The following is a 17,111-nucleotide window of genomic DNA, read 5'->3' as shown; positions in this document are numbered from 1 at the left end:
AGCCGAAACTTTTGTGCGAAGAAAGAATACTGGCTTACTATTTATAGAAATAAAATCAAATACAAGTACGACAAGCGTCTTAGTGAATTCAATTATAAATTACTGAACAACATTATATGTTGTAATTCTCTTTTACAAAAGTGTAAATTACGAGTAAATGAAAATGTGAGTATTGTGGAAATGAAAATGAAGATACAAAACATCTTATTTTTGATTGTGATATTGTAAAAGGTGTATGACACAATGGAAACATATTCTTATGTAGGATTCTATTTAGAAACAATTTTAAAAAAAAAAAAAATCATTTTTATAATACTATTATTTCATATTTCGCAAATAAAATACATGAATTTAAAATGATATTTAATATTTTAATAATATTCAATATGATATGTAGAATAGAAAATACTATACAAGAAAAGTCCATGTTAAAACAATTTATCAAAGGTTCATTAGAAGAAAGATACAGATTTCATGCTGAACTTATCAAAAACATATGTGTTTAAAGAAACAGTAAAATGTCTAACAAATGCGTTATAATATGTTTATATTTGGTTTTTATTGATTGTATTTTGCTAGTTATCCTCAATACCCGGGTTAACTGCCAACAACTGGCCATTGTAAAGGGGTGTTGTTTAGAATTCTGCAATAAAAGATTTTTTAAAAAACACATACACACAGACAAGATTTCTGAATGATATACATGTAGTAAAAAAAGATTATTTTATAAAATATTTATTTAATAAAGATTTTATCCGACAAGACCACCAGGAGAGAGTGTAGAGGGAATGAGCACGTGAGAAATGATGTGGACTACTCCATCCTCTGCTTCAATATCAGCCTGTAATACCGTGGCTACGTTGTTCAGAAGCGTATTGTTGTTGGCTGGAAAAATATGATGATAAAGACTTTCATAAGCAAGAGGCTCATGTCCACAAAGCTCACCTGACTTACCTTAGTCATGAACTGAATCTATATTATAAATATTTTGCTGGTAAAAGTTGATATGAAAATCAGGGTTGTATTATTAGGATTCTAAATCAAATGTTTTTCTTTGTAAATCAGTCGAATACTAAAGTAAGATCACAAGATGTTGACTTGTAGTTCTTGATAATTTTGTAATTGTTATAGTATGCGAAATAAGGACTTTTATAACCTTAGTATCCTGGCCTCAGGTATGATTAAAAAGCATAACAAGTAATCTAATTGAGTCTGCTTGCAAATGGGGTTCGAAACACATAGAGTAAACTTCACAAATCTACGTCCCTTCGTTGCAAGTCACGGGTAAATTTTGTGTCCATTCTATTTCCAAAAATCAGAGTGGACATTTTGTGGAAATAGATTGGGCACAAAAATTCGTGGCTTTCGATACTGGTTTGATTCCTAAGATTTTGATTTTAAGATAATATTTGGTTCAATTTTCATGTACAATATCATATATAAAATACTTTCATGTTATCTCATTAAATTTTAATTACTTTTACAGAGGGATCAGCTTAAAAAAAGTTATTCTGTGAATGAATTTAAGAAAATTCATGCAAAATGCAGCCACGATATACGGATAGGAAAGGAAAAGGGTATGTGTACGAACCGTCCTGTGAGAGATTAATGTAATGGCCTCTGTACATTGTAGATAGACGTCCGGGTCCGTGTATACTTTTGGCGTGTAGGGTCCCTGGATGAACGTGGTAATCAACTAAGCCTAAAAATAATGAAGATTTCATTTAATATTATAATCATTTTGAAAGTATATTTCATTGAAACCCTTGTCATTGAAAAATTCGACTCACGGCGAGCGTTTGAGTAACTGTTTTTAATTTGAGCCAAGAATCCTTGGTCCAGAGAAGCAAGGGCTTGGTTACTAGGAACAAACATTGTATATCTAGCACCTGAAAAAAAACATCTTTTATGAAATAATGAAAATTACCAAATTTAATAAGCTTTATGATTTTAAGATAAGATTATCTTATAAGATTTTAAGATCTCTCTCTCTCTCTCTCTCTCTCTCTCTCTCTCTCTCTCTCTCTCTCTCTCTCACCAACAGTTCTGTTGAATACAGTGGTAAGTTTAGCCTCCTTAATGAATTCCATGAATTGATCAATGTTGTAGTCGGGGTTTAAGATGATATCGTCAATGGTTCCCTCTGGCATGTTAAGAACTTCATCAATCAAGTAAAGCACGCCATTGGATGCTTGCAACTCCGATACTAAAACTTTTGCTTGGTTGAAATAAGTTCTCTGCGGAAAAACACATCAAGTTAACAGTATTTGGTAACAACACCAATTAGCAATTTTTCATCAAGGTAATCAGCAATTTTAATCTTAATTTAGCACTGAGAAGCATATAATTTGGTTAGAATTAGAAAGCAGATATATATTCATACTTCCAAAAAGACACATTTCTCTGTTTCATCCCTATTCCTTTAATGTTTTGAATTACTGAAGTACGAGTACGAAAGAATGCAGCAAAACAAAGCAACATTCGTGTTATTTTGGTGCTGCAGTCCCATAATCCCTTCAACGAGGGCTTACCTGGGCATTTGAACTAGAGGCGACGTAAACACGAATAGAGTGTCCATTCAAACTTGGAATGACTTCATGGTTTACCAGATCCCACTCGAACACCTCTCCTTTCATCACGTGGTATTTCAATACTTCCTGTAGTTGCGCATTATCTGCCTTCAATGCTTGTAAATCAGCAGCCGGAACTTTGGCAAAAGCGGCATCAGAAGGCGCCAGAAGTGTGAATGGACCTGTAACATTTAAGAAAATAAATTTACATTCACTAATATTATACGAAAATCTATTGTCACTGATTAATCAATAAACATGCAAATATAATCAGTTTCTAAACCAGTTAGATCCAGTTTTTATGGTTATCTGTATGAAGTGTTATAGGTCAACTGTATGGCATCGATAATATAATATCTTACGCACTCTTCCCACTTTATATGAATTATTCATACAGATAAAATAAATAAAATGGCTTTCTTTCTTTGCTTATTCGTGGACATTGTAGAAAAAGAACATAACCGCATATGCTCATAACCAAAGAAAGCTTTATATTGTTAAACCTATGACCCGTGTCCTTAACCAGGGCACGTGTAATAACAGTGGTCCTAAATACATACAATCAGTTAATAATGTAAATATGCTGATGCCCATTCAACATATCTGGTTTATGATATCAATTTGAGGAAGACTCAAAGATGCATGCGCAGTGTTGCAGGTCTTGAGATCAGTACAATTTCTAAAAACAAAATAATACCTTTTCATTTTTCCAATAATTGCATCCTATAGAAACTATAAACACTTAATTGTATAATGCAAAGATTAAAAAAAATCTTTAATATGCTTTTAGATATAAAGTTTGGAATGGTTTTCAGAATATGTCGTCAGTGTGTATTAAGACAAAGTTTTCTAGGAAGTAAGTGACGACTGCTTAAGACTTGTAAAGTACATTGTACGCTAAGAGAGCTTGGACAGTTATTATGAAAACAATACCAGACTGGTTTACTGCTGAACTTTCACGATTCCCCCGATTCCCCTAACAATTCCAATATATATATGCATGAAGACCACTGACAGCATTTTCAGTACCTTGGCTGGGATCTTTAAGAATGTCAGCTAATCCTGCGCTAGTGAGTAGGGACACAAGTTTTGTAGCATTGTTAGCACTGGCGAGGTCTACCAGATTGGGGTAGGCTGAGGAAACGGCGATACACACAGACAAAACTAGTAACAGCTTCATGGCCGGGGATTGTAGTAGTGGAAACGTCCTATCTGAAATACTGCCTTATCACGCATGATTCTGATAACGTCACAGAGCTTCTAAATTCTACTACTATTTGACCTCTATCAGTATTTTTAAATTATATAAGGTTCGATTTACTCCATTTTCTCAACTTGTGTGCATTCTTTGACTTCGTGTCAATAATTTTTATAATTACCCCGAACTACTCTAATAAAAATGTAATGAACATTTTTATTTCTAGATTTGTAGTATTTAGCTCATTTTTAATTGTCAATCTACCTTATTCTTCATTGTTAACACTTTGCTTAAGTTTATTTAAAAAAGTTTATACAAAACAAAATGAATGTTATATCTTGCTATTCTACCTAACTGAAACAATGTTATTCTTGATAACAGGTTACGCATGAAAGCCATTGTTAATTAGACCAACAGTTTAATTGTGAAATGATGAAACATTATTAAAAAAATAATGAAAACTGATCTTGAATATAGTAGTTAACAGAAGTTGAACTCTAAGAAGGAATGTATAATAGTACAAGACTCGTATTTCGTGTTCATGCATGGAGGGCTTGTTATCAGCTGGTCTAACACGTGACCCTAATCTCTCCAGTACTCCCGTCTGCTTCTGACCGAAAGTTGCCACATTCTTTCTTAGCACATTTCTGGAATGAGGTACCTCTTCATTTTCCCCCTTTTGGGACTGGCCTTGGGACAGGGATCCCCCTCAGCCCTAGTAAACCTTGTGGATACCTTAAAGACAAGTTCACTGGAGACTATATTAGTGGATCTTATTGACGCCGCCGGACTGACAGAGGCTTTGTCTCAAGGAGGTTAGAAAGGGATGTTCTCTTACAAATAAGACCATGGATAAATGGAGAACAGCTTCATTACGGATACTTTAAAAAAAATGCTTATTTTTTTTTAATCTGTCAGTGGTCATAATTTAGTGAAATCTGTAGCAACGTATATAAAAATCATTGTATTCATTAATTGATAGTAGATATAATGAGTGTTGAGAAGAGAGCTAGGAAAAAGAATTATGGTACATGAATACCAAAGGGGTCAGATGCGCTACGCAGTATATCTAGCAATTGTGTCTTGTACAGATGTAGAGGAATATTGCCCGTCTGGCCATTTTGATGAATTCAAGATTTAGTTAGTTAAGATACAGTGTAATAATTTCTTCTTTATTCACAGAGAATATTTTTTTTCCTTTAGGTCCTTTCACTATTTTTGCTCCTGACAATCACGCATTCAATTTACTTGGCAATGATACACTGAACAGTTTGAAGGCCGATCCCGCCAAATTGGCCGACATTTTGAAATACCACGTGGTGAGCGGCTTGTACCATGTTAAGCCTGATCTTCTTGTAAACGAACTGATGCTGGACAGCCTAAAGGGAGATAAGCTCCGAGTCAACTATTACTACGCCGCTCGTGTAAGTACTTAAACAAAGGTTATATATTATAATGTTCTTGTTTCCTGACCAGAAAGAGCCTGCTGTCTAACCGTGAAACGTTCTTTTTTATAGAAAGGATAGTACGCATTATTGCTTTTCTGGCCATTATTCGCTCAGGATATTTCTATCTGTTAAGATATTACGTTTTTTTTGTCATTGTAGCACGCACTTACAGTCGAAGGAGCCCGTATAACTTACCCCGACAAGATGGCGTCTAACGGTATCATCCACCGAATCGAAAAGGTTCTGCTGCCACCTGTAGGAAACATTGTGGAAGTTTTGACTCAGGATGGCTCTTTCAACACTCTTATCGCTGCTGCCAAGGCAGCTGGTCTGGTAGAGGCCCTCAGCGGTAGGCTTTCTCCCTCATAGTCTAGAAGAAATGCATGTACACATTGTCTCCCTTTCAGTCTTTGGTATGATTCCGTTTGGATAGGACCCTTTACTCTGGAAATTTTCCTGAAACCATATTTGTTGCATTGTTGATGCCGTTGAAGTTAACAGGCACGATCAAGTTTCAGGATTTGACGAATATATTTGGTATTGCCAGTGTTGCCTATTTATCACATAATGTCGTCCAGTCATAACCTTTGAACCCTTGTTTGCAATTGGTCAACCTGAATGTATTTTTTTCCATTACCTAAAGGTGTGCAATAATCATGATTCAAGGTCATATTGTAAGGGTCATTGGAGATGATATAAGGAAATCATCTGGAAAATATATTTGAGTCTTTAGTTTAAATGAAATCCAGGTGTTGTTCAAAAAAAATGTCGAGACCTTGACTCGACGTCAACAAAAATCAAGAATATTAAGTGAAGGCTAGAAGAATATTTGGGGAAAGACAAGATATGATCTGTTTTTGTCGCCATTAAATTTAGAATTAATTTAAGATTATGTTTTCATCGCCCGTGTGGCGCAGTGGTTAGAACGTCTGCTCTAGAGTCGCGGAGTAAGGAGTTGATCCTTACGTCGCGGGTTCGAATCCACTGCGGGACGTGGAGACCAGTCCTTCGGATGAGACTGTATAAACCGAGGTCCCGTGTCGCAGTAGGTGTTGGCACGAAAAAGATCCCTCACTGGTCAATGGCCCTAAGTGCCGAGCAAAGGTTAAAATTTGCAGCCCTCCACCGGCAAATGGTAGCGTCTCCATATGAGTGAAAAATTCTCGAGAGGAACGTTAAACAACAAACAAACAAACAAACATTATGTTTTCGTCATCTTTTTATGAATAATTCTTACATTTTAGCTGGTAGTGGTCATTCACATATCTTTATTGTCTGATGGCAGTAAAGCAATGTTATACATTTGACTTCTGTTTGTAACAAAACCAATCTCGAGCTCTGTTTTTCATTTTGCAAGATGGACCGATCACTCTGATGGCACCAACCGATGCGGCTTTCAGTAGGCTTGGTAATGATACAGTGAATAAACTGTTACAAAACCCTCAGCTTTTAGGAGGTAAGTTAAACAGCTCTGAATGATCTTGAACTGTTGCAAAACCATGCATTAATTGATTTAAAAGTATGAATTGAAATAAATCATTTACAGAATATCCTTACAAGTTTCTGAACTGATACGCTCTCAACACTTTAAGTATTATTTTTATTTAAAATTTTATCAATTGATTGAGATTGACTCATTCAATGGTTAAAGGTAACAGAAGATTCTGTTGAAGCTGTACCTTCGACGAAGCTGTACTTAGATTTTCGTTCGATCTTGAACTCTACTTAGTGATAACAAGCGTAAATCTAAGATGTCTCGCGCTAACTTCGAGAATTTTCGTGTGATAACATTAGAGAAATTTTCTGATGACAAAGTACAAATCAGTGATAAAGCATGCGTCCTGAACACATTGGAAAGGTGTCTTACTCTTAAAAAATCCTTTGGTTTATTGTATATCAGAAAAAGCTCAAGTAAACGGTAACGAGCTCGTGAGTGGAGCAAATCAGAAACAATAGGCAAGCTTAGGTGGGGTTAAGCATGTCAACGAAGTACTGAAGTTGATAAATAAGATGTATAGTGATAGACGAGTTTACAAATGACATGTATCTGAAAAATAGTGATATAAAACATTCAGTAATGTTTTTTTTTTCTAACTCTCCAGATGTGTTGAAATACCACATTTTACACGGTACCCTCTACTCCAAAGGAATGCACTCTGGTAGCTTCCACACCCTGGAGGAAGCTGACAGACTCAGAATTTATCAATCATTCTTCGGTATGTATAAAATCATACGCAGCAGTATCTGCACCTTTTCTCCTTCGTTTAAGTTTAATCTTCCTTGGATATAAGTTTTTTAAAAAAAAATTTTTATATCAGGTTCAGTGATAGTGGGCGGTCACCGCGTCACCAAGCCCGACATGAGTGCAACCAACGGCGTCGTCCACAAGCTTGATTATGTTCTCGTCCCAAGTTCACTTAGTACTCAAATTAAAAATCTGTAGTAAACATTAGTTTTCTTAATAAATCTTACCTCTTTCTGTTGTTTTATAAAAAGTTAGATTTCATTGCACTGTTACGACGTTTCTCATAAATTCAATCCGATAGCTAGATTGCTAAACCACTAAAAACAAAATACATCGTAGTTCTAGAAGTCTGGAATTCAGAAAAGGATCTCGTATCAGTTAGCCTTTATCGTAGACTGGAGGTATTTTAGGGGGACGCTTTTAGCTGAGAGCGCCAGTTTACCTTTACAATAATTCGTCCTAGTGTGTATGTGATTTTCTTGAATGTCTTAGACATGCAGTGATCAAACTTTAAGAAAAAGGAACCAGAGCCTTAGTGATTATAATGAACGGTAATACTATACTATTCTCAGCTAATTTAAAAAAGAATATTTCTAAAAAGAAAGGATTCAGTTGAAATTCCTTCCTGCTGGATATATGAACTGATGTCTTCGCCGAATTTCTGTATAGCCCATTATAATTTCACACTCAACTTTGGTCAGCTACATTGTATTAAGCGTTATTCAAATTGGCCTATGTACAAAACATGTACGCACACTTACATTGTATTTGAAAATAGAGAGGAACTTTTTATACTACTAGAAATGAAGCCATCATTTGAAAGGAAAATTTAGTGTTTGTTTCAATCTTGAGCTTTACATGCCTACACCGTGAGCAATACCTGTATGAATAGTTGAGAGTAGAATTTAAGTGTCATTAGATGCATATAAATAGCTAGAACCAGTTGAGTGTGAGTTTCCAGACATACTGTCCCGAGGTTCAGTAAAGGTATTCTACAAAAATTAGTATCCGTCCAAGCAGAATCTCCGATGAGATTAAGGTTGTTTTGTAATTTTACGTTAAAAATAAAATGATATAGCCTCGAGTTTATATCAAATGTAAAATACAATATCAATAGTATATCATTTTTTCTCAAAATACGTATGTACCATGAGGTATTCTTCAGACGTACTTATTCAATTCAATAATACGAATATTGAGAATGCAACAAATAAAATATCAATATTTATTTGGGCGGAGTAAGTACGTCATCAATCACGTGAAGGCAGCCATTTGCAAGTGGAATATCAGCCTCGATGACTTGGGCAGTCTTAACAAAAACACCTGAAACAGAACAAAAATCACATTTTAATAAGCATCAAACACACACAGACTGTATATCAAAATAAAAAAGGTGAGGAAAACGAACGATAGTCGATCTAGAGAAAACGTTTTTAAAAAAAATACATAAAACAAAAAAAAAAATCTGTGAACAGGGCATAAAACACGGACGTCTGGATATTCCAGAGGTGGGATCAGGTGCCTTGGAGGAAAATTCTGTAGTCAATTTACGTATAAAAACAAAGGCCTAACAACTGGTATGCAATACGTCAAACAAAACACGACCCAATGATAGGCTGTATTTGTTAACAAGGTCATTATAACGAACACAGAATTTACAAAATTCTGACTTTAAACGAGGTTTTTGAAATCACTTAGTAATGTCTATAAGGATTGTAAAATAAAGACTCGTCTACTCATGGGATTGTTAAATCAATTTTCTTTTTGTGTGAAAATTCTTATATAATACCACAGAATAAACATTTTTTACTTTACTTTGATTGTATTCAAAGGGCAAAATAAAGAATAAACTGGCAGATTAATTAACTACGGTTTTAAACTTCTTGTTGTCTGAAAATGCTTCACAATGGATACATATTAAAATCTATTGTTTTTGTGTGTTTATATGGTATCAGGGAGCATATTAGTGGTTTGTGTGTCTCTAACTAAAGCAAAATTTAAAGCAATATATCTCATCAGATTTTAGATATAGATTGACGGTAACATTTCCTAAAAGATTTTGGACTCGGTTGTTGATATATTGATGGTATGTTTGAATTTATACAATCTTTTATAAGTAGAATTTGACTCAGACGCTGTACAGGCCAACTTGGCTTTAACTTGTGTTAAGGCCAAGTTTATTAAAAATAGATTTTTACATTGTTAAGCTTCTAAATAACAAAAAAGTTTCTCTCCATTGTCAAACCGACCTCGAAGAATATATAAAATGGATTTTATTTAACACAGGTAATTGTTCATTTTACTCAGTTTTAATCAGCAGTTATTTTTGATTTGTGAGATAAATATTTTTTCTGTAATACTTATATCTGAGATTTCCAGACTATTACGGGTCTAACACGTCGGTTTGAAAGGCAATAACTACCCATAAAAAAGGGCAAATTCAATTGTAGTCAAACATTATTTTTGATATCATCTTGCTGTGATGTATATTTCCACAAAGTTTCACAGTGATAAATTTGGTATAAAAGAGTTCATGTTTGTTATTTTCATTTATTTATTTATTTATTTATTTATATGAATGTGTAACACAGAAAGGACGGACAGATGTCGAACCAAGTGGTTTTTCATGTATCCGACATTCTCTGCAGGTAACACAACAGATGAACTCTTTATCGCTATATACTTTAACAAAAAATGAAAATAAAAGTAACTCGATGGCTTAAAATTGAAGAAAACGAAAGTCAACGTTGAGCTTAAATACCTGATCCAGGTAAACTAATTGTAAGGTTTGTTCCAGCAAGAGTGGGAAGGGTCATCCCATCCGTCAATCCGGCAGAGAACCACACCCCCGGAACAACGTGGTACATCAAGATCTCTGTGAAATAAAGATAAGTTAGCCAGAGGTTCAAATACAAAACAACGCTTAAATAACAAGCATTCTGAGAGTATTGCATTAGCAATACTAGTCCCCTACCGGCAAGTGTAATCTAGTTCCGTTCCCGTTAAGAATTGAAAATTCCATAATTCCGTCAAAAATTAATGAAGCAGGACGAAATGCAAACTTGATCTATAACTAATCAAGGTAAAGCCACACACCAAAAAAATCAGCTCAATATCTGCAAGCGTTTAGGAAAAAAGTGCGGAAAACCAAGTGGGACAGACTGACAGACGGACAGACAGACGGACGGACAGACTCAGAGGAAACCTATAGTCCCCTCCGGTTTCACCGGTAGGGGACTAATAAAATTGATAATTTAACTTACTTTTGAAATAAGCATCATCAGTGGTGATACTGGGTAAATTGGCCAAAATCTGGGCAAATGCAGAGTCCTTTGGAGCAAAAATAGTATAGGTCCCCGCTGGAAAAATATATAATATATAATTAATCCTTAAAGCAAGAGGCATTATATTTGTTATGTGTTATTATCGTTTTAACGTTTTAAATAAGTTAACTCCACAGTAAGGACAAGGGAACTATAACATCGACGATATGTCTTTATTAATGGATGTACGTTTGAACCTCCTGCAAAGAGAACCGAGAACATATGTCGACAAGTAGGGAGGAAAGCCCAGACGCAGCCTACAACTTAGGACATGTTGTTTAATTCCTTATAAAAGGCTATTTTATATATCCAAAATATATTAAAGTACAAAATATTCATGGTCGGAGTACTGCCTATGGTTCTAAATGGAAACAAAGTCCGAACATAGCAAAAGATTGTCCCTTCTTCCTCCAACCAGTGTGCGTACGAAATGTTAAAAAATCCTAAATCCTTTCTTTTGCACGTTTGTGCACCCAAAGGTCAGAAATTACACCTTACTATACTTCAGTAATCCAATTATCACTAATCTGTTTCGTAACAGATTTAATTGGTCCCTTTTCTAAAAACAAAGACAATCAGACACAGACGTCACCTACTTTCTAATGGTTTCTCCAGACCTTCCAGAACAAGTGCGGCGTACAGGTCAGAGAACTGAGTCTCGTGTGTCCCGAGGTATTCAGAAATGGTCACGTCCGCGGGCATCAAAACGCTGTTTATGGGATGGATAACTCCGTTCAGAACAATCTTGTCCCCACCATCTATCTCCACGCCTTGGATAACAAATTTCTACGAAAAAAAAAGATGTTGTAGATGCTCACCTTGGTTACTTTCAACCGTCAGATTATTCATTTTAAAGCTCCGTTGCAGATGTTTAAGAAAGCAAGGCCGTAACTAGACTTAAAGTTTTAGTGAGGCAAGGTACAGTCTGGGGGCCATCCTAGTCAGATGCGGGGCCAGGGTAGGTCCTGATGGTGGTTCCCCAAATTCCCACTGCGGGATGTACATACAGGTCCTTCATTGAGACGGTAAAACCGGGCCTGTGTCTCAGTAGGTGAGGGCACGAAAGACACCCCTCACGGTTCAATGACCCCAAGTGCCGAGTATAGGTCTTACACCAAACTTTATAGACCTCCACCGCCAAGTGGTGGCGTCTCAAATTGATATGAGTGAAAATTTTTTGGAAGGGACATTAAACAATCAAACAAAACAAACGTTTTGAATTATTTTTTTTACATGCGTCAAGTTCTAAACGATAATGAGGCACCTGTCGATATGATTGATTTACCGATATTGAAAAAAAAGTTGAAAGTATTAAATTAGTACTAAGACACACATAATTAATTAAAGTTCAAAATAAAACTTTCACTTTTCAGAAATTTACTGAGGCATTTGCCTCACTTGCCTCAATGGTAGTTACGGCCTTGGAAAGCCAAGTATTTTAACCATGCTAACCCTCCAGTCTATGATAAGAGGGAAGGAATTGCTTTATACTCCCCTCCTGTTGTTGTTCGTATCCAAGACCCCCATCCCTCCCCTTTCTACTACCCTGTTGTCTTCTGCGCTAGTAGGCATTTGTCTGTAAACAGCTTCATGTTCCGGTAGGTTATTGATACAGGTCAATCCTTTAAGGGATACTTGTAAATCGTAGGGTATGAAAAATTCTCGAAAGGGACCATTAAACTTATTCGAGTGAAATATGAAGATAACGAACAGAATTAAGCTCAAAAGTCCAGTAGAACAATACAGATAGGGAGTAGAGCAAACACGGACCTCTAAAACACCACAGGTGGGATCAGGTGCCATGGAGGAGTAAACATCCTTTGTCGACCGGTCACACCTTGTCATGATCGATCAAACGGAAAAAAATCCGTAGACAATTCTGTCTGAAAACAATGGCCTAACAATTTAAGCTCTGTTTTAATCTCAGTCTCATTTTTCCACAATAAATCCTTTTGTAAAAGTTAATGTAAGATCGATCAGATGTAAAGATTAATTTATCTAATTAAATTGCGAAAGCAGTGCTTTCACCTGATTGCAGCAGGGTCATTGATATATTTAATGAATCAGGATTGGTCAAAGAGAGTAGGATAATAAGTGGAAAGTTAATTTTAAGGTCACTTTTAGTTATAAAATACGGATATATCTGCTTAAACATTTTAAGCCTTGATTAAGTAGGGAGCTGTTCATGGAAAAAGAGGGAATAAAGTAAATGTTAAATCCAAAACATACTTTTAAATTAAGATCAGATTATTTCATATTATTCAGACATTTTTCAAGAATTAAGGAAACAACAATGAACATATGTAAAATAATGTGATTTTTTGTGACCTCTAAATGTCCGTACCAATTACATTGACCATCAGTGTAGCTCTTGTGTTACACAGGAAAATACTGTCAAAACACTGCACGGACGTGGAAATTGATCAAGAAGGCTTTTTAGAGCAAACATAAGTAAGCTGATATTAAACACAAATGAAAACTCAAATGTCGCATTTCTTCTTATTAGAAGTTTGTAAGACACTTTCTACTTTCGTATAACAAGCAGTGAATTAGTGATCTGTACAGAAAAATAAAAATATGTTATTAGATATGATTATTTTGATTATCATTAAGTTTGAAGCTATGAACTTCTTTAAAGCTCCCAACCTGGTTATCGTAGCGATGGGCGGTCAAATTTTTTCCGGACAGTGTCGTGAAAACTGCTCCCTCCTGTAGCATGGGCGATATAACAATGCCACTTGTCACGTGGAATTTCAGTGTGTCTGCCAAAGCCTGGGGATCCCCACTCAACCGGTCCAAGACACTCTGGGGAAGCTTAGCAAAGGCAGCATCAGTGGGTGCGAATATTGTCAGCGGGGTCGCTAAAGCGAAACAGGGTTATTACTTTTGGCCATGCTTCAGGGATGTTCATAGTGTCAAGAGAATTCTAAAGTAAACTTTTAACTTTGCAAATTTGAGGGGGGGGGGGGGAGGGGGGCTATTCGTTAACTTATATGGGTAAATTCAAATACTGGTTGTAAAATGATTTTGATAAAGATCTGAAGTGTGCAGATCAAGGACAAACCTGACGTAGCTAAAGTTCCGGCTAAACCCGACTGCTTCAACAATCGAACCAGTGTCGTGAAGTTCCCATGGTTCTGCAGGTAGGTGTAAACATTTTCAACTTGTCCATGAACAAAAAGACTTTGGAGTGAGAAGACTGTGACAAAGAGAGCTAGCATGTTGACGATCAAGTGCAATCCTAGTTTGTGGAGTTGACCCTGATAACAGAACTGTATACAATAATCTCCCACGGAGGTCACGATCTTATGGTACATTACGTATGTAACAGACGACTTCATGAATTTCATGTCCTGCTATGACCAATCTTTCTTTTACGTGACTTTAACATTATTTTGAAGCAAACAACTTTCTATAAGCAATTTTTAAAAAAAAAAAAAAAATAAGATACTTAGTATTTTACAATTAATGATATATTACTGGTTGACGACCAATTCCGAGAGAGATCCTTCTGTGGAACATACCACCACTCCATCCGATAGACCGCTTTTCTGAGATGTTTCATAAAGCTCTGCATTATTATCATAAAATATTATGAATCAATAATTACTATTTCCAATATGAAATGGAAATGACAATAATTTTTTTTCTGTTCTATTGTGTAATTTCCCTTTGAATTAAAGCTATCCCGCCTTATTTCTTTTCATAAATTTTTTCTTCAATTGAATGAAAAAAATGATCATATCCTTTCGTTTTCAGAAGACCAGAAACGACGAAGAAATTAAAAAGACTACATGAAAAATAGTATATGGTTGCAGTTGACAAAGCTTGTTACATTTATGCATTCTTTTTGTATGACTCATTCTTACAAGTGCATTTTATAATTAGAAGAACTTTGATTTGATTTCACATCTGGTAATCCAACTTATACTCACAGTTCCATTTAAAATGATGAAATTCTTCAAAATCACGTTTAGTTTTTAATACTTCTAACATTCCAGTCAATGGAAGTGAATTTAATATACAGTGACTATACTGGATTCCAAAACTTCATAAAATTCCATACAAAGATACATTGCACGGTCCAGGTCATGTTCAACTAAGCCCCTATCTTTTCTCCTCACCAAAATATTAACTGCTTTGAAGGAAATACCTCAGAGGCATTGTGCTACAACATAATATTAAGAAATGGTGTAAATCAAATATGGATTCTCAAAAACTCTATCAAGAACTTTAGAATTTTTTTTTTTTTTTCAAAAACCAATAACATTAAAATGTGCAACCATTTCAAGCGATAAATAAAACCAGGCTTTTCGACATAGACATCTGCTTTCTTAAAAAAAGATGTGTTTGTAAAACACATGCCCTCATATGGCAGCTTATGGCGAAGGTTAAAGTTTCTCAAATGCAAGTCAAAATCCAAGATCAAGAGATCAAAAATGCTGTTATCCAAAGAAAGGACTTGTGTCAATGGATATACCTGGTAAATATGAACGCCAAAGTACCAATTATTTGAAAGTTATGGTCAAGGTTAATGTTTTCTAAAAGTGCGTCAAACTCCAAGGTGAAAGTCAAAGGGTCGTTATTAATGGTACACAGGGGAAGACGTTGTCATAAGAAATACACATGCAAACTATAAAAGCCCTAGCACCAACTGTTCAAAAGTTATGGCTAAGGTCAAAGTTTTCAAAAATAGGTCAAACTCCAAGATCAAGGTCAAAAGGTTAAAATTGTTGGTATCCGACGGTACGTCTTGTCAAAAGAAATATACCTGTGAAATGTGAAAGCCTTATTACTAACTGTTCAAAAGTTACATTGTATGGCCAAGGTTAAAGATTTTTTAAACCGGGTCAAACTCTGAAGTCAAAAGGTCAAAAATATTTAAACTCATAGAAAGGTCTTGTCACTATAAATACACGTGCAAAATATTAAAGCCCTAACAGTTATGGCCAAGGTTTAAAATTTTCTAAAGTAGTTCAAACTCCAAGGTCAAAAGGTCATAATTGTTGGTATCCAAAGGAAGATATTGTCATAAGGAATATCCCTGTGAAATGGTCAAGAGGTCATATATGTTGGTATCCAAAGGATTTGATCTTGTCACAAGGAATACACATGAGAAAATATGAAATTCATAGCTCCAATCAATTAAAAGTTATAGGCAAGGTTAAAGTTTTTGCGGACAAACAAACAGCTGGACGGACGGACGGACAGGGCAAAAAATATATATCCCCGAATATTTCCGCGAATATTAGATACGGGGGCACAAAAACGCTTAAACTCAGAAATTTTCACAAATCATTCTGATTATATACACAAGTACATGTACTCTGAAGTTGATGTTGAAGATATATATGACGAAATTCCTTATTGAAAATATTTATGTAGTCTTCGAAGATATTTCTTCCAACAATCAATGACATTCCATGGGAGCTAATTGTGCTCCTTCAAAAGCCGACCTATTTTATATTCTTTTAAAGAAGCACACGGCGGGTGTGACCGGTCGGCAGGGGATACTCACATCTCCATGGCACCTGATCCTACCACTGATGTATTAGAGGTCCGTGTTTGCTCTTCTCCTGATCTGTATTGTTTGAATGAACTTATGAGCTTTAATACTGTTTGTTACCTCCATATTTCATTTATATAAAAAGCAGACTTTGTTATCAATAAACTTCAATATGAGAAGAAAACTTGTTGTGGAAAAGAAGGGAATTCTAATTTTGTCAAAATATATGTGGTAAATGATTCATTTTATTTCATATTTCATCGACTCGATATATTAGAGTGAACGCAAAATAAAAGATACCGAAGTTGCGGTAACATATGTTTCATAAATGGATGTTTAACTGACTATAGACGTTAATAACCAACTAACAACTAAACTATATGACAAATGAGATGATCAGCTTTTCCATTGTCAACTTACCCTATTTATTTAGTTACTATCACCTGCATATATTATTTTTTTTTCCTTCGAATTAAATTATTCGGTTCGCAAGAACACGACCAATTTTTAAATCGTTATAGGCTACTGACAAAAAACATTGGGGTTAAAGGGCTTTTAACCATCTCGTTTAAAATCAGCATTTTGCAAATTGTGTGGCCATTATAATGACATTGTTTGCAAATAAATCCTATCCTTGAATCTTATGTTTACTGATATGTTTCTAATCAATTCAGATCATTGCATTTATACCAATTTTGAATACCGTTTATCTCATCAATACAGGTGCTCACGGCGGTTATGATCAGTCGACAGGGGATGCTTACTCCTCCCAGGCAGCTGATCCCGCCTCTGGTGTTTTCCATGGGTGTGTTTTTTTTCAT

General features: G+C 35.3%; 3 protein-coding genes across 3 annotated transcripts; 1 reads left to right on the top strand and 2 right to left on the bottom strand.

Moving 5' to 3' along the window:
- Window positions 1-719: 719 nt before the first annotated feature.
- LOC133173341 (periostin-like) lies at window positions 720-3,820 on the bottom strand. The gene is made up of 6 exons (XM_061308330.1): window positions 3,600-3,820; window positions 2,532-2,752; window positions 2,039-2,237; window positions 1,791-1,889; window positions 1,592-1,702; window positions 720-885 (listed from the first exon to the last, which is right to left on the bottom strand). Exons 1-6 carry the CDS (start codon window positions 3,748-3,750, stop codon window positions 752-754), a joined length of 915 nt encoding a protein of 304 aa, XP_061164314.1. The 5' UTR covers window positions 3,751-3,820; the 3' UTR covers window positions 720-751.
- A 552-nt stretch (window positions 3,821-4,372) lies between these two features.
- On the top strand, window positions 4,373-7,695 carry LOC133173319 (transforming growth factor-beta-induced protein ig-h3-like). The gene is made up of 6 exons (XM_061308309.1): window positions 4,373-4,583; window positions 4,972-5,192; window positions 5,376-5,565; window positions 6,574-6,672; window positions 7,319-7,432; window positions 7,535-7,695. Exons 1-6 carry the CDS (start codon window positions 4,421-4,423, stop codon window positions 7,657-7,659), a joined length of 912 nt encoding a protein of 303 aa, XP_061164293.1. The 5' UTR covers window positions 4,373-4,420; the 3' UTR covers window positions 7,660-7,695.
- A 975-nt stretch (window positions 7,696-8,670) lies between these two features.
- LOC133173865 (transforming growth factor-beta-induced protein ig-h3-like) lies at window positions 8,671-14,101 on the bottom strand. The gene is made up of 6 exons (XM_061308937.1): window positions 13,849-14,101; window positions 13,431-13,645; window positions 11,381-11,570; window positions 10,725-10,820; window positions 10,223-10,336; window positions 8,671-8,784 (listed from the first exon to the last, which is right to left on the bottom strand). The coding sequence occupies exons 1-6, from the start codon at window positions 14,099-14,101 to the stop codon at window positions 8,687-8,689; spliced, it is 966 nt and encodes a 321-aa protein (XP_061164921.1). The 3' UTR covers window positions 8,671-8,686.
- Window positions 14,102-17,111: the final 3,010 nt, after the last annotated feature.

The sequence above is a fragment of the Saccostrea echinata genome, unplaced genomic scaffold, assembly GCF_033153115.1.
Source record: "Saccostrea echinata isolate AGI-Se365-2 ecotype Australia unplaced genomic scaffold, CSIRO_AGI_Sech_v1 ptg000056l, whole genome shotgun sequence".
NCBI lineage: Eukaryota > Metazoa > Mollusca > Bivalvia > Ostreida > Ostreidae > Saccostrea > Saccostrea echinata.
Note: the sequence above shows the minus strand (reverse complement) of the source record. Positions and strands in the feature narration are given on the sequence as shown.

Coding starts and splice junctions, on each gene's coding strand:
- LOC133173341 (XM_061308330.1), bottom strand. CDS start 3,750: ATGAAGCTGTTACTAGTTTTGTCTGTGTGTATCGCCGTTTCCTCAGCC. Junction 1,890..2,038: donor TGTATTCAACAGAACTGTTG/GTGAGAGAGAGA, acceptor GTTTTTTTTCAG/GTGCTAGATATACAATGTTT. Junction 1,703..1,790: donor CAGTTACTCAAACGCTCGCC/GTGAGTCGAATT, acceptor CATTATTTTTAG/GCTTAGTTGATTACCACGTT.
- LOC133173865 (XM_061308937.1), bottom strand. CDS start 14,101: ATGTACCATAAGATCGTGACCTCCGTGGGAGATTATTGTATACAGTTC. Junction 11,571..13,430: donor CCCATCGCTACGATAACCAG/GTTGGGAGCTTT, acceptor TTTTTTTCGTAG/AAATTTGTTATCCAAGGCGT. Junction 10,821..11,380: donor TCTGGAGAAACCATTAGAAA/GTAGGTGACGTC, acceptor ATATTTTTCCAG/CGGGGACCTATACTATTTTT.
- LOC133173319 (XM_061308309.1), top strand. CDS start 4,421: ATGAGGTACCTCTTCATTTTCCCCCTTTTGGGACTGGCCTTGGGACAG. Junction 5,566..6,573: donor TCTGGTAGAGGCCCTCAGCG/GTAGGCTTTCTC, acceptor TCATTTTGCAAG/ATGGACCGATCACTCTGATG. Junction 6,673..7,318: donor AAACCCTCAGCTTTTAGGAG/GTAAGTTAAACA, acceptor CTAACTCTCCAG/ATGTGTTGAAATACCACATT.